Source organism: Cydia splendana, chromosome 27, assembly GCF_910591565.1.
Source record: "Cydia splendana chromosome 27, ilCydSple1.2, whole genome shotgun sequence".
Classification (NCBI taxonomy): domain Eukaryota; kingdom Metazoa; phylum Arthropoda; class Insecta; order Lepidoptera; family Tortricidae; genus Cydia; species Cydia splendana.
Window position 1 is genome coordinate 3,925,444 of NC_085986.1, and position 27,129 is coordinate 3,952,572.

Sequence of the window (27,129 nt, forward strand, 5' to 3'; positions counted from 1 at the left end):
TTTGACAAGTTTTCACTATGACATTGATGCATCAAGGCGGTTTGTTTACAGGTGGCCTACCGCGAAACGCGAAAATCGGGATTTCTTTATCTGCCTCTCGAATAAGCAAGAGTGTTAGAGAGGCAGAAACCGAACTTTCGATTGTCGTGTTTCGCGGTAGGCCATGTGATTGACGTAGTGACGCATGATGTGTCATTGATGTTTGTTTACTGTATTTGCTAGTTGTGCCACCTACGCAGAGCTTTGCCTAATATTCCCTATTAGAAATAGGGGAATTCATTTCAAGGACTTACAATTTTTTTCTTCCAGTTTCCGTTCGAACTTCCACTTCGCCCTGGTCGGTCACCTGCTGAAGGGCTACCGGCACCCGCTGGCCGCGTCCGTGTCCCGCACGTGCCGCGTGCTGGCCGCGCTGCTGGCCATCACCGCGCGCCACGCCGACAAGTTCCACGTCACGCCCGTCACCGTCGCTTATCTCACCGGTCGGTATTGCCTGCCTCGTCTTCATGAAATGGCCTCGCTTTACTCGGCCGTTTATTTCACAATCGGCCAGCATCCCTATTTCGCGCTAGGGTTCATCCACATATAGTTTGTCAAATGACTGTCTCATTTCAATCATAGACAGAGAAAATCATACTATCATTGTCGTACACAAGTACTAGCACCCAAAACAAAAGGATGAGTATAGTTTTCCTGGTTCTTACTGACTGACAAATTGGTTTGATCAACTATATTACATCACAGCAACAGGGGGAGGAAGGGGACAAGCCAAGTGTGACAGTACGTATTGAATACCTATCTCTTTCCCATGAAAAAGCGTGACAAGGGGGGAGGGAGGGTCTAAAAATCGAAATTTTGTGTGCTTTATTTAATGGATTACCCGCTAGTATTATACAGTGCATTAATTTCCCTTACAAGTGACTGTCGTATCCTGGACACTGGGTGCGCGGGTCCAAGCCAACCCGTGTACAGTCACCTGCAATAATATTATTACACAACGAAGGCCGCAAAAATATCTGACACGATCTTATAGAGTCATTAGAGAGTGTCACATATTCTTGCGGCTTTCGAAGAGTAAAATATTATTGCAGGTGACTGTACAGATGTAGTGAATGATTGTTTTCCATCGTATTTTCACGGAAACGTACGAACGTGCCTTGCTATTTCAATCAGTCTCGGTACTCAACGTTTCCGTGAAAATACGAATGAAAACAATTATTCACTACGTCTGTACGCCCTTTTGACAATTTCTAGTATTTTACAAATAGCATGGGTAATCGGGTACGGTGACAGCTGTCATCTCAATAAATATTTTTAGGTTATAAATCCTATGGAGATGACATGTGCCACCGTACCCAAGCGCTTTGAAGAATACTTTAGGAAATAGGCATACCTTCATAATAAACACATGTTTTTTGCAGCGTTGGTGTGTGTGAGCGAAGAAGTCCGTTCCCGGTGCCACGTGAAGCACTCGCTTCCAAAATGGCTGCCGGACAACTGTGACCACTACTGCCCCACCGTTGACCACCATCAGGTATAGTTGTTTTAAAATAATGATTGCATATTCGCAGGTGAATGGTTTTTAATACAGATGCAACCTAGTTGTTTGGCCGGATACCGGATACCGGATATTCGGCTTGACCATCGGCCGAATATTCGGTATCCGGCCGCCGAATATTCGGCCGGCGGAACTATACCTACATTTCAGTTTATCAGGTGCGCATTGTGCAGGTTTTGACCTGTTTCGTAGTGAACGTTAGCGCGGACATAGTCTAATAAAACATGGTCTTCCATTCCCAGAGTGACACGGGCTACGTCACAACAACATGGCCGCTATATATAGCGCTATCGCATATTATCATATAGCGCTGTCGCATGATGACGTAGGCCCGTGTCAGTTAGGTGACCTAGAAAAGACGGGAATGGAGTACCAGGCGGAGTATATTATTATACCATGAGCGCGGACTCATCTGTAGGTTCGAAATGAGTGCGCGTGCAAGTGAGTGGAATGTTTAAATTGTTTTTAAATAATAAACGAGTACGATTATGACCGTGTCTGTTTCTTATTCCAATTTTGTTTACTTACTCCGAAATCAAGCAATGTTACTACCCGGTATCCGGCCGGATAGTAGGCCACTATCCGGTATCCGGCCCGATGTGAAAAGAATGGCTGGTTAGGCCGGATACCGGATAGTAACTGAATATCCGGTGCATCTCTACTTGTGTAAACTGATATTCGGAATTAGGAAGAGTAAAATGACAATAGTTTGAAGAAGTACAGATGTAGTGCATAATTGTTTTCCTTCGTATTTTCTCGGAAACGTTCGTATTTGTCACGCTAGTGCAGTCAGTATTTTTTGTACCGACTGACTGAAATAGCAAGACATGTTCGTACGTTTCCGTGAAAATACGATGGAAATAGTTATTTGTTTTACAAGGGGGCAAAGTTGTTGTTTAACCGCTCGTGCTAATATTGATACCCGAGCAAGCGAAAGATTCCAAAATTCGAAAAATGGAATCTTGAGCGTTGCGAGGGTTTCAAAGCACGAGTGAAACACAAAATTTTTCACCACACCAACCCGAAGCAAATATTAAATGTTATCAAACCAAATCAAATCCAAATTAATGTTATTAAATATTTATCATCCAAAATCATCATTTAAAAGTCAATTCTACCAGCAAACATAAGAAAACAACTCAAAATTTGCATTTGATTACTTTGCCTCACATGTGAATAAAATGCAACGTTGCTATCAGTTATTGAAGTGCAAAGTAAGCCTTTCCGAGCTGGTGTGGTGAAAAGTATTTTGCTATTCAGGCATATTTTTGTGATAATACAAATGAAGAGTAGAACCATTAAATAATAATTGACCGAAGCGAAGCGAAGGTCTACGTTTTGACTCGGGCATTTTGCTTTCGTATCTCCGGATGTTCTCCTCTACAGGTCGCAATTCTTAACCGATTCTCGTGAAATTTTGTGACCGAATTTTATGACTAAATAATTTTTTTTTGTCAATCCGGTTTTTGGAAATTTTTAAAAATGGCGGGGTCGTGATACCTGGCCCCTAAACAAATAGTCGTATCGATATCATAAGAGTTTTTTCTTTTTGAGACATGTTTACAGAGTTAATAGCAAAAAAATGCAGAAAAAAATTATCGCTGGTTTAGGCGGTATTTAGATATTTAGTTTTGTATTTCCGGATGTTCTCCTCTACAGGTCGCAATTCTTAACCGATTCTCATGAAATTTTGTGACCAGATTCTATGACTAAATAAAATTTTTTTGTCAATCCGGTTTTTGGATTTTTTTAAAAATGGCGGAGTCGTGATACCTGGCGCCTAAACAAATAGTCGTATCGATATCATAAGAGTTTTTTCTTTTTGAGACATGTTTACAGAGTTAATAGCAAAAAATGCAGAAAAAAAATATCGCTGGTTTAGGCGGTATATAGATATTTAGTTTTGTATTTCCGGATGTTCTCCTCTACAGGTCGCAATTCTTAACCGATTCTCATGAAATTTTGTGACCAGATTCTATGACTAAATAAATTATTTTTGTCAATCCGGTTTTTGGAAATTTTAAAAAATGGCGGAGTCGTGATACCTGTCGCCTAAACAAATAGTCGTATCGATATCATAAGAGTTTTTTCTTTTTGATATATGTTTATAGATTAAATGTCCAAAAATTCAGAAAATTTGTATCGCTGGTTTTGGCGGTATTTAGATATTTCGTTTTTACTTGAGAATGAGTAGCTAAATTTCGTCAGCTTTAGTAAGAACTATCATGGCGCATTTTGCAAACGTTCGCTTTTTTTGTTTGCATAGGGAGGTCCCTGGTTCCATCCCCAGTAATTGTATGCTGCTACACAACTTTTTGTATTTTTTTATACTTAAATTTCGTATCAATTGTTGTTTTTTATTTTATTATTTTATTTTGAAAAAATGAAAAAAATCGTATTTTTTATTTATCAAGCGCGGGCTAAGCGCATTCGTTTATTTTTTGCAAGAGATGATGGCTTTTTGCGCTTTAAAGAAAATTTGATTCTTGAATATACGACGCCATACCTTTGGCCTATGCTCGTCTAGATGGCGACACCATTTTATATTTAACAATTTTTACTCATATCAGTAAAAGAACATGGGTCAAAATCATATGGCGTTCTAAAAATAAAAAAAATCATTTATCCATACATATATACATTTATTGATTTTTTTTTCATTTTCATTTTAATCCTGTATCGAAAGATGGCAGTAAGTTTACTGTGACTACAAAATTTAGTATGACAATAACCCTCTACTACATATAGGGACCGTGCGCGTTGGAGGGTCTGCCATCTTGTGGCCTGAATCGGAAACATGTACATTGCCAAAACAAGTTCTACCATCTACCGTTCTTGTAGGTACGTTTCCTTATGCATAGTAGGTTCTGTCATCTTGTGGACTACATCGGAAGCATAAACGTCACATTTACGCCTCGCGCCAAAAATCTGACGGCTCCTATGCTACCCCCTATAGTTCACGCGCGCCCACTATAGGGACCGTGCGCGTTGGAGGGCCTGCCATCTTGTGGCCTGAATCGGAAACATATGTGCACATGTACATTGCCAAAGCAAGTGCTACCATCTACCGTTCTCGTAAGTACGTTTCCTTGTGCATAGTAGGTTCTGCCATCTCGTGGGCTACATCGGAATCATAAACTACATATCTACGCTTCGCGCCAAAGATCTGACGGCTCATGTGCTGCCCCTTATACACTTTATTCTCTTTAGATTAGATATTTAAATTCTTACTCGAGAATAAGTAACCAAATTTCGTCAGCTCATCTAAATGCTATCATAGCGCAGTTGGAAAGACGCTTACAAGCAAGGATATGGGATAGGTACCCGGTTCGATCCCCAGTAAATGCAAATTTTTTTATTTATTTTTTGCACTTAAACATCGTATTGCTGATTGATCAAGCGAGCGCGAAGCGCGAGGTAAGCGTATTCGTTTGAGTTTTTGTTTGAAAATTTTTTTAGCGATTTTAGTTCAAGGGCATGGCTGTTCCAGGAGTCAATTTCCACTTACGTTTATAGCATGGGCGGTCACCATCCATAAATCGCAGGGGTTAACATTGCCTAGGGTAGTGGTCGACCTTGGGCTCAGGGAACTAGCTGTAGGTTGCTCGTACGTTGCGCTTTCCCGGGCTCAAAGTCTAACTAACAATAATGTTAGTTAGACTTTGAGGCTTTTAATTTGGATCGCCTCGCTAAAATGGCCCATAATTTCCGCAAATCATTTTTTCTTCGAGGCAATTACTCCGTTTTCATTTTTTCCCAGTGGAATTTCTTCGCTTTATTTAATTTTTCGTGTACATTTTTTCATAAACTAAATTTTCCTTTTCTCAATTTATTCCCTTTTCTTTTTAATCCCAGTAGTTAAAATAACCAGTAGGTTTTTTTTTCACTAACTAAATATTCTCTATCTCCATATTTTCTCTTTTTTTTAATGCTAGTGGTAAAAATAACCAGGTTTTTTTCAAATAGGTAGGTTAGGGTTATTTTTTTTGATGACCCTAAAAACGAAACTGCTCCCAGAGATAGGTAGGTTAGGGTTATTTTTTTTTTGATGACCCTAAAAACGAAACTGCTCCCAGAGATAGGTAGGTTAGGGTTATTTTTTTTTGATGACCCTAAAAACGAATCTGCTCCCAGAGATAGGTAGGTTAGAGTTATTGGCTGACAGCGTTTGGTTTTTTACTTGTAGTTTTGTAGATTATGTTTTAATTTTAGTGTTTTTGATATTTGTTGTATGTGAAATACCTACAAGTAACAAATATAATTACTACACTATTAACATACAGTAACAAGAAAATATTATCCTAGATATTTAAAAGAACGAAAACTATAAGGAAAAGATTAATTTAAAAATATTAAAAATAGGCGATTGCGGAAGAAAACCATTGGGAAAATATGGGAACGGAGTAATTGCTACCGAGAATGAATGATTTCGGGAAATTATGGGCAACGCAAAATATGAGAACGGAGTAATTGCCTCGAAGAAAAAATGATTTTCGGAAATTATGAGCCACACTCGCGCACAAAGCTTCTTAGTTGCAGTTTACAGGTTAATTCAAAGGTAATGTTGGTTTCCTAACATAAGTAGAGTTAGACCAAGAAAAGTCTGCAGAGATTTTGACACTGGCACAAATAACATTGGAACTGCGTGTGCTGTCAAAATCTCTGCAGACTTTTCTTGGTCTAACTCTATCCACTTTTCTATACAATTAGTATGGCGCCGTGTATACTTAAGGGGCATCGACCGTACACTGACATCGGGATGATATTTTTATCATGTTATTTAGTAGTCATCGTGCGTCTCGCTTGCGCCAATACATGTACGGACAAAAAAGAGTGAAATGCACGATAACTAAATGACATCAGTTAGATAGATGTCTTTCTGATATCAGTGTAAGTTTGAATTGGCCTGTTAGCCAAAAATTGTTTCGTATGTCCATATGTTCTACTCTACAGGTCGCATATCTAAACCAATTCCCGAATTTTGTAAGCAATTGATAGTTAAGTTTTTATGGTCAAATTAGATTCTCTAAAGTCTTCAAAACAACGGAACCATACATTTATTCAGTTTTAAACTCTGCTCGCGAGGTCTACAGCTCACAGAGCCACTAGTTAGTTTATGTGACTGCTACATAATGAAAGGCATTATAATACGAATGTGTTTATGAAATGAGCAGAAAGCGAGTTCGTCGATAAAATGTGAACATAATGTTTCAGTCCTCAATGCTGATCCAGCCTTCCACGTCCAGCGGCTCGTGCCAGAGTCGGCGGCAGAAGTCCTGGGATGTCCTGGACCAGGCCGCTATATCATCAGCTCATGGTGGTAAGCAAACCACGTTATGAAGATGATGCAGTTCATCAGTTCTTCTTCCTCGCGTTGTCCCGGCATTTTTGCCATGGCCCATGGGAGCCTGGGGTCCGCTTGGCAACTAATCCTAAGAATTGGCGTAAGCACTAGTTTTTACGAAAGCGACTGCCATCTGACCTTCCAACCCAGAGGGTAAACTAGGCATTATTGCGATTAGTCCGGTTTCCTCACGATGTTTTGCTTCACCGAAAAGCGACTGGTAACTATCCAATGATATTTCGTACATAAGTTCCGAAAAACTCATTGGTACGAGCCGGGGTTCGAACCCGCGAGCTCCGGATTGAAAGTCGCATGCTCTTACCGCTAGGCCTAGCGCTTTTAGTGCAAAATGGCGAGTAACATAGATTTATTTTAATTTTTAACAAGCAGAAACGTCTGCGAACGATGCTATTAACCCATAATGTGGTGGAAAGATTTGCTGGCTATGGATGTGGTCTTGGTGGCTCAGATCGCAGAGCGCTGGAGTATCGATCCAGAGTCCGTGAGTTCAAGTCTCACCCAGGACAGTATTTTTTCCACTTTTAAATTTATTCTAAGCTTAAGACTTATTTCGCAGGTAAATCACCCACGATGCAGCAATCCAGTAGCGGTGGACACAGCCCACATTTCATCAACATGCCACATCAGGTAACGGCTTTCAGATTTCATACATACATACACACAAACTATATATAAGTATCAAACTTCTAAGGGTGAAACTATTACTCAGTCTACGTTTCCTTTGATAACTGCACCATCAGATATATCGCAGCGGCGGACGTGCTCAAAAATATCTGAACACCCTAGCGTCTTGATAATAGAGGCGTGTTTAGATATTTGTAAGCACCTCGGCCAGGCGTGGCTCACTCCGCGATTTCGTCGCGTCAGTACAAATACATGCGGCCCACAGCAGTTTTGGTGTCTAGCAGTAGTAGTTGCCGCGCACCGCTACGGAACGGACGCCTGCTCGCGCTTGCGCCACCTAGCGGTCATATCTGTCGTGATAGACGCGTTTTGTTAGAGAGTGAACCTTCTGTACCTAGTTCTATTATTATTTATTCTGTGCCTATGCCGCTCCGATATATCTGAGGGCGGCTGTACAAATGGTTATTAAATTGATCAAATCTCAAAAAACGGTAATAGAGTCCTTCTAAGTTAACTACGCACCGAATAGAGCAAAGTGAGGAGGTGTCATTTATATAAACGTTTTCTTAGAATATTGTCATTAATGATGGCATTGCCACACTTTGCCAATGCAAAGCTAGCTTGGTGACACTCTATCACAAATATCTAAATACAAAACAACAATATACAAATGTAGTGCATAATTGTTTTCCATCGTATTTTCACGGAAACGTACGAACGTGTCTTGCTATTTCAGTCAGTCTCGGTACAAAAAGTACTGAGGTTGACTGAAGTAGCATGACAAATACGAACGTTTCCGAGAAAATACGATGGAAAACAATTATGCACCACATCTGTACCTATTTATTTCACCCTTGGAATTAATTCATCAAGTAAAAGTATGTCAATGTTTAGTTACAAGGAATGGCTCGGATTTCTTTTTCATTATGATTTATAATTATAAATTATAATACAAAATTTAGTCTACGTTGGGAAAGATTACCTACTATATGTAAAGATATGAATAACGTGCCTAATTTTGCGTGCGTGCGTGAATAATTTTGTTCTAACTGACAGGCCGATACCGTCCGGCGGACTGTTAATCAGTGGGGCCCTTAAAATACATAAATGAAATGTATGAAATAAAATACTAAACATTTTCAATTAAATGCAATTTTATTGCAAAAACTTTATTAGAAAAAACCGGACAAGTGCGAGCCGGACTCGCCCACCGAGGGTTCCGTACTTTTTAGTATTTGTTGTTATAGCGGCAACAGAAATACATCATTTGTGAAAATTTCGCGATTTTTTTGTATCATGATTTCGGGATTGGTCCCATAGTAAAAGTTGCTCAGTATAATCCCAAAACCTCCCTGGCGACGGGAATACTCGTACAGTTATTTTTTAGCCTCCCTGTATAAAAACCAAGCACAAATTAAAGATGTAAGGCATTATAAACGATTTTAATAAGTGAATTTTCAATAATATAATTACTAACTTTCCCACGTAGACGTACAGATGTAGTGCATTATTGTTTTCCATCGTATTTTATCGGAAACGTTCGTATTTGTCATGCTACTTCAGTCAACCTCAGTACTTTTTGTACCAAGATTGACTGAAATAACAAGACACGTTCGTACGTTTCCGTGAAAATACGATGGAAAATAATTATGCACCATCCCCCTTATTCATAGAACTTTACGGGCCTGATTTAGTTAAATTATGTTTTATCCTTTTCTTACAAATGCATAAGTCAAAATGATAAATAAGGACCAACGATTATTAGCTAATTGAGGTTTGTAGCGCGTTTATGAATAAGGGGGTATATCTGTACAATAATCGGCTTTTTAGCAAAACTTACTGTCTACGACAACAAGTGACCGCGCGGGTCCTGTCACGGTCGCCATAAACTTGCAGGCGATTAAGGTGCAAGTAAAAGATCTTGATGTACGTTTAAAATAGGGATTTAATATCCGAAACTGATACAAGGGTTTGAATGGTTGATTTAAATAGTATGTAAGACGCGTGCGGCATTGTGGCTGCCGCTGGAGCTAATGGAGTGTGGCATGGTATAATAATATACTCCGCCTGGTACTCTCTTCCCGTCTTTTCGTGGTCACGTGACTGACACAAGCCTACGTCATCATGCGACAGCGCTATATGATAATATGCGATAGCGCTATATAAAGTGGCAATGTTATTGTGACGTAGGCTTGTGTCACTCTGGGAAGAGAAGACCATGTTTTATTAGACTATGGAGTGTGGTGGGGTCCGTACCCCGCGCGGTCACTTGTTGTCGTAGACACTTTGACAGGACAGCTTGTGTGTTGGTTTGACATGCCACCCGTGATGTTTTGACATGTATTGACGTATCTTCCGACCATGACAGTAGAGTATATAGAACATGTATTTATATTTATTATTTACTTTGTTTTTCTATGGCAGGTGGAAATATTCTTAAAAAATTGGATAAAGTATTTTGACAATTGAAAACGAATTCCTAAATATTGAAAAAAGAAATTCTACAAATAATCCTCAAAAATGCCTAACGTAATTAATGGACGCCCCATTACGCGGTATTATTACGACTAGAGTCTGAAAAACTGAGTCGAGTCTGAAAGCAGAGGACTCATAGGACTTGAGTCTTAACTAACATTAATCCGTTCTCATCACCAGACATAGGATTCTATGGGGCGGAATTTATTGACAGCGAAGGAGTTCCTATATCGATAAAATCAATTATCGATACTTTTCCCTAATACTAGTGACCGCCGCCAGTTTCGTTAGTAAATGTATATTATTTGTAGTATTATTTCGGGGTCGATGATAAAGTTTACACAAAGACTATTTTATATGACCGCTAGATTAAAAAAAATTACGATAAGTGAAGTTTCATAAATCCCTTCAAAATAAAGAAGACGGAAATTTAGTTATTATTTTGTTTCATGTTAATACTTTGAATAAAAAAATATGTTTACAAACAAAACTTGGAGGGATCACTAGTAGTTGAGAGAAACATCGATAATCGATATAGGAACTCCTTAGCTGTAAATAAATTCTGCCCCATAGAATCCTATGTCTGCTGCATCACCCATGAAAATCGTCGCGGCTTTGGCTCAAGCTTGACCGGTTTATATTCAGTTCCATTGATCCCCCACCGTCCTTGTCACACGGTCACATTTGGCAAATCACTCATCCCCTATAGTTTGTTTTTTAGCATTAGAAAAAGACAACGCGATTTTGACGTGTCTTTTAATTGAAAAACGCTTTTTAAAAATTAGTGATTATTATGACAGCAAAGGAATGTAAATACTCATAATTGTTACATACAGCTTGGCAAAAAAGAGTAGAAATTAAAAAGTGGCAACACTGTAGTGTTGCCTCGTTTTCTTATACATATTGGTTTGAAAGAGACGACACTACAGTGTTGCCACTTTTTAATTTCTACTCTTTTTTGCCAAGCTGTATTTGCCGTGACTTATTTTTCAAAGGCGGTTTTCAATAAAAAGACACCTCATGATTGTTTACCTTTTTTCTAATGCTAAAAACCGGGCAAGTGCGAGTCGGACTCGCGCACGAAGGGTTCCGTACCATAATGCAAAAAAAAAAACGAAAAAAAAAGCAAAAAAAAAACGGTCACCCATCCAAGTACTGACCACTCCCGACGTTGCTTAACTTTGGCTAAAATCACGTTTGTTGTATGGGAGCCCCATTTAAATCTTTATTTTATTCTGTTTTTAGTATTTGTTGTTATAGCGGCAACAGAAATACATCATCTGTGAAAATTTCAACTGTTTAGCTATCACGGTTCGTGAGATACAGCCTGGTGACAGACAGACGGACGGACGGACGGACGGACGCACAGCGAAGTCTTAGTAATAGGGTCCCGTTTTACCCTTTGGGTACGGAACCCTAAAAAAACGAACTATAGTGTGCCGTAATGAATTTGGAAATTTTGATTTTAACGAAATCAGCAATTCGAATTAGGTAAGTATTAATAAAAAATATTAGAAATCCAGATGTCCTTAAATTTCCACCTGCCATCACCGTGTCTTAACTTTCTTATCTTTTCAGTACAATAGGACACTACTATTGATTCATACTACATCATGATGTGTTCTTTCATGCCACTATTTCTTGGATTGGTTCAATTGTATCGTTTGTATGCATTGGAATTTCACTGTACCCGCTTGCGTTTATATTCGTTATCTTATCTTACCTTATCTTTTTGTGTGACTTTTATATTTTTTGTGTAACGAATATAACGTTTAATAATGACGTGTAAAATGTAAATGATTTCAACACCAAACCCATTTTTTTTGTTACCATTGTCATTCGCTAACATTTTTTATCGTGTTTATTTCATTTCATTTTTGTTAAATATTACACCATGTATTATATTTTTACTACAAACCCGCTGTCATTTTGTACGATGTCATTTTGTTTTGTCTATTACATACGTATTTCGTTTTTACTATCAAATACACTTTGTATATTATGTTACATATTGCTTACTATCATCAACTTAATATAATTGTAAACGTGAATATTCGTTACACATTATAATTGGAAACGTGCATATTCGTTACACATTATAATTGTAAACGTGTATATTCGTTACACATTATAATTGGAAACGTGTATATTCGTTACACATTATAATTGGAAACATGTATATTCGTTACACACACCCTATCTTATCCTATCTTATGTTCTCCTCCGACGAATATGACGCATCTTGTACCAACGTTCGCTTTGCTTGTATAGACATCAGCTAGAATGCTTTTTAAGACCCAGAGGTCTTTTTCAGTACCAACGTCCAAAGACACAATAGGGCCGCCGAGGGTAAGATATGTTGGATCTTATGTCCGTGGACTAAGATTCAAAGTTGTGTACACATTTGCGGCTGAGTATTATGTAAAAATCGACTTCAAAAAAGTATGAACAGTCAAGTGTAAAAATATGGGTGTAGACAACTTTCTCAAAAATATGTCCCATAGTTCTTAATTCGCTGACATAAGAGCTATGGGACATATTTTTGAGTATGAATTGTACACCCATATTTTTACAATTGACTGTACGGTCCAGTTCACAAACACCTTTACAAGCCAATTTTCCAAAATAATACTTACATTGGGTATTATGGGCGGTAAACAAGAATTTTCGAACTAGTGTGAATTGAAGCCCGAAGCCAAAGCGAGGGCTTGATTAACACAAGTTCGTAATTCCTGTACCGCCCGTGACAATCACAATGTTTTCATTGATTTGTATAAGGCATTAGTTCTACTGTAACGCTGTACAAATTTTGTATGTAACAATAAAAAGAAATAACACTTGTGGGTGAGTACATTTAATGTACTACATTGTAATAATTTTTTGAAGTTGGTTTTCTTTACTTTGACGTATTGAGTTTAGGTTTTTATATCTAAGTTACAAATACACATATATGTATAAATAGATGGGACACTTAATATGCCAAAAGTAATAAGCATTTACACGCAAACCACTGAAAACGTGTTATACACTTTTACTTATTAGTGAATAGGGTAATTCACCAGTAACTGGCCACCCTAAACTAAAAATGAATTCTATTCACCTATAAACAGAATTCATTTTAGTATAAGGTGGCTAGTTATTGAAGGCTGGCCAGTTATTAAAACCTTATACTAAAATGAGTTCTGTTTATAATAATATCGGATAGAATTCGTTTTTAGTTTAGGGTGGCCAATTATTGGCCGGTGGCCGATTACTTGCGAATTACCCGACACTTTTATAGATGGAGCACATATTAATATGCCAAAAGTAAAGCATTTACACGCAAGCCACTGAAAACGTGTTTTATTATACACTTTTACTTATTGTGAATAAGTGTTACAATTCACAAACCACGATAGTTGACACAACACGCTTTGGATAAATAAAAATTTAATGTAAATTAAATTTTACATGCAAGTCTAAAACACTTAATTGCACAAAACAAGTACAATCTACAGCAGAAGTTGCTAAGCGGGCGAGGTGTTCAAAATTACCTTGACACGCTCTTATTCTCTTAACAATAAAGTCGCGTCAAGATCATTTTGAACGCCTGGCCCGCTTAGCAACTTCTGCTGCTGACTGTATGTACCTACTACTACCTAATTGTTTTTACGTACGTTTTGTGATTTAGTTAACAGAGTAGGTCCATTTTAACCACCCTAAAAGGATCTTAAACCGAGATTTAGAAAATGGTAAGGGCTAACAGTACATGAACTCCATTTTGGGCTGGAAAATATCAAAAAAGTTATTCTTGAGATAAAAAAACTTTTTGCACAAAAACATGAGAAATCGCTCCTTGACACTTACACTTACGGCTCGGCGACGACATTGCGCGACAGGGGACGGCGGCGGCGGCAACTATAGATGGGAACGAAAGGTCCGATCGCTGTGTCGCTCCAACCTATGGTTGCCGCCGCCGCCGTCATATTGATGCGCAATGTCGTGGCCGAGTCGTTACAAAAAGCTTGAGCGTAGCTTCAATTTCTAACCTTAGAAATGTAGTTTTTTTTATATTCTAGCTTCACCCCGAGCCTGCATGCTCGATCCCGATAATAGCAAATGCGGTATTTCTCTCGCATTTTACTAAGCTGATAAAGATAGAAAATCTTTATTTAGTGACAAAAAAAAAACGACTGGCGCAGTCGGTATGTACAGAACATTATATTATGTTTTGTCCATACTTGAGTATTAGGAATAAAAAAACTTTATTAAATATATTAAAACGGGTCACTAACGTATTAAAGTCAAAATTTGCTCGACAATCGACATGTTTAGATCCATAACGAGTAGGTGCAACAGGACCATGCGTTGGCGAACCGACACAGACTGCTAACACGTGCTCTTGAACATTCTCATTATGGAGCGAAACATGTCCAGTAATCTTCGACTTAAAAATACGTGTACAATGTAGTGCATATTTATTTTCCATCGTATTATCACGGAAACGTACGAACGTCTCTTGCTATTTCAGTCAGTCTCGGTACAAAAAGTACTGAAGTTGACTGAAGTACCATGACAAATACGAACGTTTCCGAGAAAATACGATGGAAAACAATTATGCACTACATATGTACCTGTAACCGTTTTAATGTCTGTACAGATGTAGTGCATAATTGTTTTCCATCGTATTTTCTCGGAAACGTTCGTATTTGTCATGCTACTTCAGACAACCTCAGTACTTTTTGTACCGAGACTGACTGAAATAGCAAGACACGTTCGTACGTTTCCTTGAAAATACGATGGAAAACAATGATGCACTACATCTGTAGGTATCGAAAGTTTTGTTATTAAAACGACTTTAGTTTGTTGTGTCAAAAGTGTGTAACTAGCCTAGAGAAATAGATTAAAACTGAACTTAAACCAATCGTCCCTAGCTTTAAAATAGATGGTTAAACATAGATTTTTGGAGTGTTCCGTGCCCCCTCCTACCCTATGTGGTATATGTCGTCATTTGTATTGTGTGATCCCGAATGATCCGAATGTGTACGTTAGTCCATTTATTTATAGAGTTTTCTCTATTTTTTTTTTCTTTATTGGGGAAAAAACAGATACAGGCCAATAATAATTACAGTCAAAATTACAAAATGACAATTCCCACTAGGAGGTATGAGCACAGGGCGGACACGCCATACATCAAAAATCATTTGCGTTTATATGTGTGCGCGGCACGTCTGTACACGCGTCATTGTGTATGTGTGGATAAGTCGCTTTACTGAGAAGACGCCAGAAGTCCGCCAGATTCATGTCGCGGCCAGTCGCGGGGCGAGGTAATGCGAGTCGGGGCGGGGCGGTGCGTGGCCGTTCTGTATGATAATACTATTACATACTTTTTCTGTGGTATGATAATAGTTTTAGGATAGCATTGTGATGGGAACTAAATATAAACAGAGTATACTATACTTACACTAAAACTTAACAATACTCTCTACTTAAAATAAATTATTTAACACCGTGCACGAAATAAAGCACCAGATAATTATTGGAAAAACATAGATAGCAGTTATTTTTAAACACAATTTGTATTTAATAAATCGGATAGAAATATAAAAAGTAGTTAAGTTCACTGTGTTGTCACTATACTCGTTTTCATATAAATTCCATATTAGCAAAGAGAATTTGAAATAGAGGCGGTTTGTCAAAGTAAATTATGTAACCACAGTAAATTTACTGCCATCTTTCGACAGAAGATTAAAACTGTTAGAACGCCATTTGACTTTGATCATTAGTCTTTCACTGATATGTGTTAACTTGTTAAATATTAATATTAACGCCATCATTTAAATAACATTTACAATAAAAAATTGGTACAAGTAAAATGATAAAGATTCGTGACTTGACATCAAATTTAGTTAAATGAGTATTTGATTAATTAATAAAAAACAAAATTGAAATTTCTAATCCTGGGAAATGCTGCCAGCATCCTCGGCACCAAAGAGGCCACATTTTCTAGATGTATTTTAGTTTTATTTTTAATTTAGTTTTATTTAATAATTTCTAATTCTAATGTGTAATCTTCGGGATCACACATAACCCCGTCCTCATATATGTCAATGTGCCCAACTTCATACTACATACTAACATATTACAAATCACAGGACAGCGAAGGGCGAGCACACAGCATGCAACATGGTACTTCGGGTGACGCCGCGCGCGCGGAACAGGACGCCGATAGTGGTCTAGATGTGAGTCTGGTGAATCAACTGGTAACAGTGGGGAAACACTCCTCCTTTCGGGCAAACTCGGCTCCATTCGGCTTAGCATTGCTCCGAGCAATTATTAGGTTTGCCACCATTTGACGTCCTTTGCGCCGGTCCTTTGCGGCGGTTGGTGTCCTTTGTGGCGGTGTGCCGTCTCTCATAAGGATATGTATATTACAACGCACACATGCACAAGCCCTATTGATTAGACCCTTCGAGGAACACCGGGTTCCAACACGCCGATATCTTAAAACGTACACACAGTCGCACTTCTCACTCACAACATACAAAATTCAATCTGTAATGACGACGCAAATACATAGAAATGACACACGTCAAAGACAAATCTTGCACACCTCGATCTCTTCATTGTGTAGGGATGAGCCACAACACGCACCGCGCTAGTTGTGTGCAAGCCCAATTGGGCATTTGCTTCGACAGAATGCCAAAATAGTGCGAATGCCGACTTCCTACCTGGTGTTGTTCGAAGGGTTAGGCCTTGTGAATTCGCGTCGGCTGTGGGTAAAATATATCAGTTCATACGATACTGTTTACTATCTATAGTATTATATTATATATCTCTCTCTGTCTTCTTTCCTCGCGTTATCCCGGCATTTTGCCGCGGCTCATGGGAGCCTGGGGTCCGCTTGACAACTAATCCCAAGAATTGACGTAGGCACTAGTTTTTACGAAAGCGACTGCCATCTGACCTTCCAACCGAGCGGGGAAACTAGGCCTTAATTAGTATTAGTCCGGTTTCCTCACGATGTTTTCCTTCACCGAAAAGCGACTGGCAAATATCAAATGATATTTCGTACATAAGTTCCGAAAAACTCATTGGTACGAGCCGGGGTTTGAACCCGCGACCTATATTATATTATATCTGATCGTATACTTTGTTTTATAGGTGGTAGAGGATGACGGGCGCGGATCGCCGGGCAGCACGGACGAGGCGACCGAGCGGCCCTCCTCAACCAAGTCCGGAGACAGCGATTTCCCCGAGAAGGTTAGCAATGTTAGTACGGTACACGTTCATTATTACACACTCTCATTAATGTTTCCCATTCGTTTATTCTTATCAATTTAATGTTTTTAAGAAAGCACATCAAACATTTGATAGGTATTTCAAATAATCAGTCAGATTTATATGTAATTAATGCAATTATTAATATAAATTACTAAAAGACATAAACAGGAATATAAAACTAAAACTAACTAAAACTAAAAATTAAAAATACCTATTACCTTATATGTAATATATATTCTCATTTCTTTATTATTCCTTTATTTATTTCTCATCTTAAGTTAGGTTATTTTATAATATGAATATAAAAGTAAAATATAAAAACACTTACAAAACATTAAAAATTAATATAAACACATTATAAAAAACCTAACCTAGGGTGCCGCCAGCAGCGGGGCAGGGTCATTTCTTTTATTATTATTTTTTTTTTTGCTTTTGTAAGAATTTGATATGTTTTATGAAATAAAATAAAATAAATAAAAAATAAAGAGAAACGTATTTGTGAAAGAGCTACGTATTTGTATTATTGGATACACATTTATTTTTAAATCAAATTTCTATGAAGAAAAATTGTATGAATTATATAGTAATTTAAATTGTATTTTTTTCTTATTTACTTGTAATGCATGTTAATTATAAGATGTAATGTTTTGAAAAGATGTGTCCCGCCGAGTTTGTTGTCGGTCCCATATTGGGATACGCTCCTCCAATTGACATACCCTAACCTAACCTAACCTTACCCCTAGGTATTGTTGTAAAAGGACCATAAGCAACTTTGTATGGAGCCTGGTCCAAAAACCAACAGAAATTATAGGTTATTAGATAGGTATTTCTATGTACATACTTCATTTCGTTCTACGGGCACCAAGCGGAATTCCATTACAGAACTGAGATATTGATATTTTAGTCAAAATGTCGTCATCCTTATTACCTAGGCAATAGAGTCAGCCGCCGCGCTCGCCCGGCGGTGCGCGAACATCTACTCTGCAGCATTAATTTACTTACTTGGACTCTATTCCAGCCCAGGTAATAAGGTTGACGACATTTTGACTAAAATACCGCTTACCGAATTCGGCTTGGTGCCCATAAAACGAAATGAAGCTCATAGAAATACCTATTTAAGGACATAATTCGCAACTCTGTTGGGTTTTGGACTATTTTGACGCATAGTCATTTTGTATTTATTTTCTCTTTTTACATATTACGTTGCTTAAGGCATGGCACAATATGGTAAACTGGTCTCCCGCGATACAGGCCTGGCCTAGGGGACCTCTGCAATTTCTGTATACGCACTGCTATGCGCATTACTATTAATACCTACCTACTATTAATGTACCAGTCTAACTTTTCTTTTTCTATGAGGAATAAAGAAACTTCTATCTTTATCTTTTATAGCCCTTTAACCTCTAGCCGCCCAGAGACCTATAAAAAGGTCTCCTGTTCCATTCTAATTTGAACTTTGTGTTGACTATGTCAAAGTTTCATTTTGCTTGGCAAGGTTTGACGTATGGGCGGCTAGACGTTAAAGTAAATCTTATTTTCAACAGCAAGCATCGACGGATAAGGACACCAGCAGCCCGGAGAGTAACAGCTTATTGGATCCGAGTGTACTCTCCGACTTTACTACCCAAGCGCTGGTGCTGACTGTACTCGCCACTCTAGTCAAATACACTACAGGTAAACAGGGTGTCTAGCCAACATACCAATCGATTACGCTACGTAGCGAATGAAACGCTAATATCTCTGTCGCAATATGGAGTTTGATGGAGAGAGATTACCGTATCGTTCGTTACAGCGAACGATTGGCACCTTAGGCACTAGGCACCCAGATCTTGATCACATTATTCGTGAAATATACTAGAATGTCTGTAAATTAAAATATTAAAAAAGCAGCGTTTAAAATAAAATTGAAACTAGAGATGTTGCTCTTGGGTGTATTTTAGTCTATTTATATTAGCGACACGCCCCGGCTTCGCGCGGTTTCACAAAACCTTAAAAAATTACAACCTAAACCTTCCTCAAGAATCACTCTATTGATAGGTGAAAACCGCATGATAATCCGTCCAGTAGTTTTTGAGTTTATCGCGAACATACAAACAGTGTAGTGATTATTTTTGTATAAAGGAACTAAAACCCGTTCTGAACCATGCCGGGTCCAAAGGTCCCCATCACACTAGCAGTGTTACCCCGGTGTATGGCGATCTTAAGTTTTGTATAATTTGTATGAAGTAGGCAAACACTAATGACAGACATGATTGTTTCAGATGAAGACGAAATAAGAATATTATACCAGTATTTGGCTGAAGGTTCTGTCGTTTTCCCAAAAGTATTTCCCGTAATGTAAGTATAGCAAACTTTACATACAAATAGGGTAATTTGCCAGTAACTGGCCAGTTTAAGTAATTGGCCACCCTAAACTAAAAATGAATTCTATTCACCTATAAACAGAATTCATTTTAGTATAAGGTTTCAATAACTGGCCAGCCTTCAATAACTAGCCACTTTATGCTAAAATGAATTCTATTTATAGGTGAATAGAATTCATTTTTAGTTTAGTGCGGCCAGTTACTAAAAGTGGCCAGTTACAGGCGAATTACCCTACTCTGTGTTAGTAAGTTTATTAAAAATATCATTTAAATAAGTGTGCCATTTTCAACCAAAAGGGTACTGTCGGTTGTCAATAAGGCGCTATTTCGATATAGGCTTATTTGAAATCAACCTTATCGACAACCGACAATGTTACCTTTTGGTTGAAAACGTCACAAATATTGGCATTTGTTATGTTGGCATAATAGTACATTACGATACAAGTGCGAAATCTAGGAAATTCACAACGAGTGGCGGTAAATTGAAACACGCCCGAAGGGAGTGCTTTAAATTGACACGAGTTGCGAATTACCTTTTCGGACGTGTATTGTACAACGTTTTATAGTACATAATGTCCCTTAAAATTTTTGACATAGGCACGATGTCCTTAATTCCGCCCTAGGGCGGTAAAGTAGCACCATATGTACTGTAATAGTACATTGTGCAACATGGGGCGTAAGTTGAATATTGCAAACGAGAGTAAGTTAAATCGCGACGGCTTGCCGGAGCGATTTATAGACTCGAGTTTGCAATATTATTACGCCCCGAGTTACACACAATGTTTTTCATCACACTTGCGATACAAAAATCAAGTATCAAGACAAAAAACTGTTAATTATTGCACTAGAAACTTCATAACTCCCTAGGGAGAACGCTTTTTCTATAACTCCCGCAAACGTGCGTGCAATTCCACATTTACTGAGCGATTGTGATGAAAAGTCAGTAACCTATCAGTTCAGTCTTTTCCATAGTTTATTTTTTTCTTTTATTTTCAGCCACTCCCTCCTGGACATGAAAATAAACCACGTGCTAATGCACTGCCACGACCAAGTGATCCTGAGCGCGGTACAGAGTATAATACAGAACATGATCGCGTCAGAGGACGCCAGCCAACAACAGCTGCACTACATGCAGAGCTGCGGGTTTGGCGGGCTGTGGCGGTTCGCGGGGCCTTTTACTAAGGTACGTCACTGAGGGGAGAGATGGCGAGATGAGAGAGAGACAGAGTATAATACAGAACATGATCGCGTCAGAGGACGCCAGTCAACAACAGCTGCACACTACATGCAGAGCTGCGGGTTCGGCGGGCTGTGGCGGTTCGCGGGGCCTTTTACTAAGGTACGTCACTGAGGGGAGAGATGGCGAGATGAGAGAGAGACAGAGTATAATACAGAACATGATCGCGTCAGAGGACGCCAGTCAACAACAGCTGCACACTACATGCAGAGCTGCGGGTTCGGCGGGCTGTGGCGGTTCGCGGGGCCTTTTACTAAGGTACGTCACTGAGGGGAGAGATGGCGAGATGAGAGAGAGACAGAGTATAATACAGAACATGATCGCGTCAGAGGACGCCAGTCAACAACAGCTGCACTACATGCAGAGCTGCGGGTTCGGCGGGCTGTGGCGGTTCGCGGGGCCTTTTACTAAGGTACGTCACTGAGGAGGGGAGATGGCGAGATATGAGAGAGATAGACAGGTATACAGACAAACTGACAGACAGATTGACAGACAGAGAATCATCATTTTAACAATCATGACCTATAGTCTGTATATTTAGATATTTAAAAAAGAGTAAACAAAATCTACCCTCAAAGTGGCTTCTTAAGCCAGTTGAGGGTAGATGAAAACATTACATGATCAAATAATGTAAGTTAAATTCAGGTCGTTCAGTGACAGATACAGGTGGTTTTGTATTTGGTTGGTTAATCAATAAATGTTATAACTACCCGAAAATGTACAAATTATTTGTTTACTTTTACTAAAGATACAGAGTATAGTTATTCTTCCCACGCAGTGCGTTGGCTTCGCTTATATTTCCCTCACCACACACTTCGCACAAGCCCCATTTTCTGGAACACATTTCAAGAGTAAATTGTTTTTCAGATCCAATGCACAGCGGAAAGCAGCGAGCTCTTCGTCAACTGCTTAGAAGCCATGGTTGAAACATGTCTACCAGGGTCTGAGCATGCTCAGGCGCGCGCTCCACCACCGGACCCTGACCGGCAGGACACGACAGGTACCTTACCACGCCTATGAAGACCTTCGGCCTCGCTACCATATAGAGATCTAGACCTTCGGCCTCGCTGTTTAAAACACTTGGCCATTGTTTCATCTTAAAGCTTAGTTATACTGTTTACAAGCCATGGTGGTTGTACGGGGCTTAAGACCCGACAGGACACGGGTTCATTCCCGAACCTTGCCCAATTGCCTAGAAGCCATGGTGGAAACATGTCTACCGGGCTCCGAACACGCCCAAGCCCGCGCTCCACCACCAGACCCTGCCCGGCAGGACACGTCAGGTACAATCACGGACCCCGTCCAACTGTTCTATTCTTTAGAAGCCGTGGTGGTTGGCTACCTCTACCGGGCTTAGACCCCGACAGGACACAGGTTCATTCCCGGACCCTGCCCAATTGTTTAGAAGCCATGGTGGAGACGTGCGTACCAAGGTCTGAGCACGATCAGGCGCGCGCTCCACCGCCAGACCCTGACCGACAGGACACATCAGATACCTTACTAGGCCTATGAAGACATTCGGCCTCGCTACCATATGGAGAGCTAGACCTTCGGCCTCACTCTTTAAAACATTTGGCCATTGTTTCACCTTTAAGCTTAGCTTTACAGAAACTTGGCTTTTATTCTCGCATGAACGCGCTCCACAGGAAACCTCCAGGCATTTAGATCCATGAGGTGGTCGGCCTTCGACCTCACTTGTTCTTTGCCATTGGTTCCATTCCAAGCTCTGCTTCTGCAGCTCAGCCTTAGGCGTCGCACAGAAGCGTTCAGTCCTTACTCGGCTCGGCTTGGCCATTGGTTCATTTTAAAGCTCTGTTAAGTTTAAGTTGTGGTCCTAGGTTCGAATCTTGGTAACGATTTTTATTACTTTAATAAGTACGAATTATTGTCACAAAATTTTTAATATTTTCTTAGTGGTATTTTAAACGCCAAACTTCTATGAAATTATGACGTATAATTAATAACACTTGCACTGCGTGGGCTATCATAATCGCTGCAGACTTTTCTTGGTCTAACTCTATATATTTTAATATTAATCTATCCGATGTGTGTACTAAGTTCCTGTTATATTTTCAGGGTCATCACACCGGCCGCCACCATCGCTATTCTGCTCAGGGCAGGACCCTTAGCAGAACGAGATTGTAAGTATAAACACATACATAATGTATTATTTATTACTATTATTACCTAACCCTATCAACATCACCAAAGGGTCAAAGTTTAGATAGAGACGGTTGTTTTTGCAAATGACTTAGGGTGATATTACATCCGTCCAATATCTTGGTACAATGTCTGTGCATCTCACTCTCTCATGAAGCAAAATGTGAGATTCAAGACACATTGCACAAAGACCTTAGACCGATTATACCGGGTGTGGCCTGTAAAGTGAGCAAAAAAAAAAACCGGCAAGTGCGAGTCAGAATCGCGCACGAAAGGTTCCGTACCATTACGTAAACGGGAAAAAAATCACGTTTGTTGTATGAGAGCCCCACTTAAATATTTATTATATTCTGTTTTTAGTATTTGTTGTTATAGAGGCAACAGAAATACATCATGTATGAAAATTTCAACTGCCTAGCTATCACGGTTCATGAGGTACAGCCTGGTGACAGACGGACAGCGGAGTCTTAGTAATATCGTCCCCTTTTTACCCTTTGGGTACGCAACCCTAAAAATTAAACTGTAGACTGTACTCCTCATACTGACCAACATGTGTTCAGCTACAGTACTAGCAAAAAGAATAGATAGTATAGAGGGGTCCTGTCATTGTAAATTTTGTAGTCACTGTAAATTTACTGCCATCTATCGACACACGACTAAAACTCAAAATGAAAACGTATAAAGTTATCAAAAAATGTATATATATGGATAAACGATTTTATTATTTTTATATCATTTTGATCCATGTTCATGCAACTAATATCTATGTGTTAAAATGGTTAAATATGAAACGGTGTCGTCACGCCATCTAGCCGAGGATAGGCTAAAGGTGTGTGCGCCATCTATTCGAGAATGACTTTTGCTTGAATTCCGAGGCACGTTTTTTCCGTAGACTTTATTCGTCTTATACGAAGTTACATATGTCTTTGGTACTAGCTAGCTAGCTTGTAGCTTAAAAATAACTTGTGTTTTGATTTTTAATACACTTTGAAGTTTTTTCTAAGACGCAATGTATTGCGAATTTTGTTATTTTTAAGGCGTGACAAGCAATGTCAATCACAATCATAATGGCGTACATTGAAAATAATATTTATTTTCTATGAAAAATAGGAAGTTCGAATTTTTTCAAGTTATTGTAGAAAAGTGTCACCGTTTGAGGAGTACACAATCTATGTTTTAATTATTTCGGTTAAAAATCTTTATTTTCTCATAAGAAAAAAAAAATAAAAAAATAAAAAATAAAAATAGCCTTTATTCCACCATAATTACATTTTTTACATTTCCTTTGCATGCATGATTACATTTTTTAGTTGCATATACATATTATTTTATTTTGTTGTATTTAAAATATAGAATTGTATAAGATACTAGTATAGGTATTATTCATAAAATATAAAAGATTCAATTTGACATTCAATTTCGATTCCATTTCCATTATCTATTTTTATCACAGTCATTTACATTTAAAGCCATTTTTACTATTATATCTATCAAATATATCATATTAATATTAGTATAAATTTATTAATTAACAGTACCTACTTAACATTAATTTCAAATACTTAATTTAACTATCCTTCATTAATTATGGAAGTCGCCTCTTTGGCGTAGGCCTCCCCCAGTGTTCTCCATGTGTCTCTATCTTGAGCTAGTCTTCTCCATACTGTTCCACAACGTTTTTTTGAATATGTCTGCCCATCGTGTCTTTGGGTGACCTTGCTTTCGTGTTCCTTTTTCTTTTGGTGGGGTCCATTCTATGATTTTCCTTGTCCATCTATTATCGTTTATTCTACTAATATGTCCAGCCCACTTCCATTTCAATCTTCGTATTCTCTCTATGATGTCAGTTACTTTAGTTTTCTTTCTTATATAATCGTTTCTTACTCGGTCTGATATTCTAATTCCTAGCATACTACGTTCCATCTTTCTCTGTTCCATAGCTAGTTTTGATTCATGTTCTTGTCGTAGAGCCCATGTCTGGCAGCCATATGTTAGACAAGGCAGAATTGCAACTTCGTATAATTTTCTTTTTGTATTAATAGATATGTCCTTATTTTTCATAATTTCTCGTAAGCTCCAGTACTTTCCCCAAGACAGGGCAATTCTACGTTTTATGTCTTTATCAGTCTGTTCTTCAAAAGATATCAGCTGGCCTAAATATATATATTCTTTGACATATTCTATTTCCTTGTCATCTACGTAGATTCTTCTCTTTGGACCATTAGACATAATTTTTGTTTTCGAAGTATTTATTAATAAGCCCACTTTTTTACTTTCGTTCACTACGTCTTGTAACATTTCTTCTAGTTGGTTAGGATCTTCCGCAAAAATTACAATATCATCCGCGAAACGTAAGTTGTTTAGGTATTCTCCATCAATTTTTAGTCCTTTGTTGTCCCAGTTAAGATTTCTAAAGATCATCTCCAGCACTGAACAAAATATTTTTGGGGATATTCTCATAAGAATAACAATTATTCACTTACATGAGAAAAACACGACAATCAATTACAAAATTAAATTAAGTTAGTGAGCAAAAATAATAAATGTAATCGTGCCGCGCCAGGCGTGGCTCACTCCGCGATTTCGTCGCTTTGCAACAGGTAGCTACAAGCACATCCGTTCCACACCAATTTTGGTGGCTAGTCATAAGCCGCGCGTGGCGCTTGCGCCACCTAGCGGCCATATCTGTCCTGGCCGCGTAGCCAAGATGCCAATCGCTTACGCTCCGTAGCAATCGAAACGCAACTGTCACTGTCGCGCTAATATAGAAGAGTGATAGAGAGACATAATGCTTTTCGTTGTCGAAGCGATAGCGATTGTAACCTAGGCTACTAGCCTAGGTTACAACTAGGCTAGGCTAGGCCAGCAGATTGTAACAGACGCGTTTTGTTAGAGAGTGAGTCTTCTGTACCTAGTACTATTATTTATTCCTTGGCCGCGCTAGTAAGTAAGTGCATACTAGTAATACAATCTATAACAAAAACGGTGTGTTATTTGCTCGTGTTACAAGCCACACCCTGTATTTAAATGATTTTTTTCTATCATATAATAATATTGTTTATGTTTGTTCCAGTTCTGTAATGAAACGACGGTGTTATAATTATAATTATAACACTATTAACGAAGCCAACAGTTAACACATTCAACACCAAGAACCCGACTGTCGGGTACACTGTTCGTAGCGACTACGCGCTACATACGACGAAACCGTGGCTACGCGCTACGAGCGTAACCCGTAGCACTTAGTGGTATTGAATGTGTTAACCTAGTTTAAAACCCCCGATCAAACTTGCTTTAAATAGTACCTTATTTAGCATTTAGATTTTAAAATGTGCCCTGAAGATTACAGGCCAGAGCACACCGAATGCGTGCGCGTGTAGATGAGCACGTGCGCTAAAATGTTGCAGCCGTGCACGCACACGTATATATATATATTATTATTATTTTTTTGTTCAAGGATCCCGGCTCTTTTCGATGAAATTTGCTATATAGGGGTTTTCGGGGTCGAAAAATCGATCTAGCTAGGTCTTATCTCTGGGAGAAGGCGCATTTTTGAGTTTTTACATGTTTTCCGCGCAAAACTCGGTCTCCCAGATATTTAAACATTAAACCCCAATACGGCGTATTGCATGTAATTGTAAACTTTGGTATTTTAATTACATAACATCCGCGAGACACAGACATATTATATAATATTAAAAATAAAAACGGGTAACTCACGTATTATTATAGTCGAAGATTGCTGGAGCGATCGGTCGCGGAGAGCCTTCAGTCTACGTCGGTCTGCCAACGGGTGCTCCCGATGAAGCTACTCGTTATGATTATCAAGCAAAACATATAGAGCAATCTTCCAATTAAAAATACGTGACTTCCTTCTTCCTCGCGTTATCCCGGCATTTTGCCACGGCTCATGGGAGCCTGGGGTCCGCTTAACAACTAATCCCAAGAATTGACGAAGGCACTAGTTTTTACGAAAGCGACTGCCATCTGACCTTTCAACCCAGAGGGGAAACTAAGCCTTATTGGGTGACTGACCCGTTGTAATATATAGCTGTACCGTTATTATCAATAAATAAATATTAAC

At 38.8% G+C, this 27,129-nt stretch overlaps 1 protein-coding gene across 1 annotated transcript in view; it reads left to right on the forward strand.

The window, feature by feature from the left end:
- LOC134803788 (neurofibromin) overlaps window positions 1-26,390 on the forward strand; it is a 115,170-nt gene extending 88,780 nt beyond the window's left edge. The window contains exons 54-65 of the mRNA XM_063776624.1: window positions 310-482; window positions 1,422-1,534; window positions 6,773-6,878; window positions 7,480-7,550; window positions 16,157-16,243; window positions 17,166-17,273; window positions 18,830-18,959; window positions 19,547-19,622; window positions 20,645-20,831; window positions 21,753-21,885; window positions 22,962-23,026; window positions 26,119-26,390. Coding sequence (XP_063632694.1) covers window positions 310-482; window positions 1,422-1,534; window positions 6,773-6,878; window positions 7,480-7,550; window positions 16,157-16,243; window positions 17,166-17,273; window positions 18,830-18,959; window positions 19,547-19,622; window positions 20,645-20,831; window positions 21,753-21,885; window positions 22,962-23,014 — 1,237 coding nt within the window. The 3' untranslated portion in view covers window positions 23,015-23,026; window positions 26,119-26,390. The remainder of the gene's footprint in view (window positions 1-309; window positions 483-1,421; window positions 1,535-6,772; window positions 6,879-7,479; window positions 7,551-16,156; window positions 16,244-17,165; window positions 17,274-18,829; window positions 18,960-19,546; window positions 19,623-20,644; window positions 20,832-21,752; window positions 21,886-22,961; window positions 23,027-26,118) is intronic.
- The last annotated feature ends 739 nt before the right edge of the window (window positions 26,391-27,129 follow it).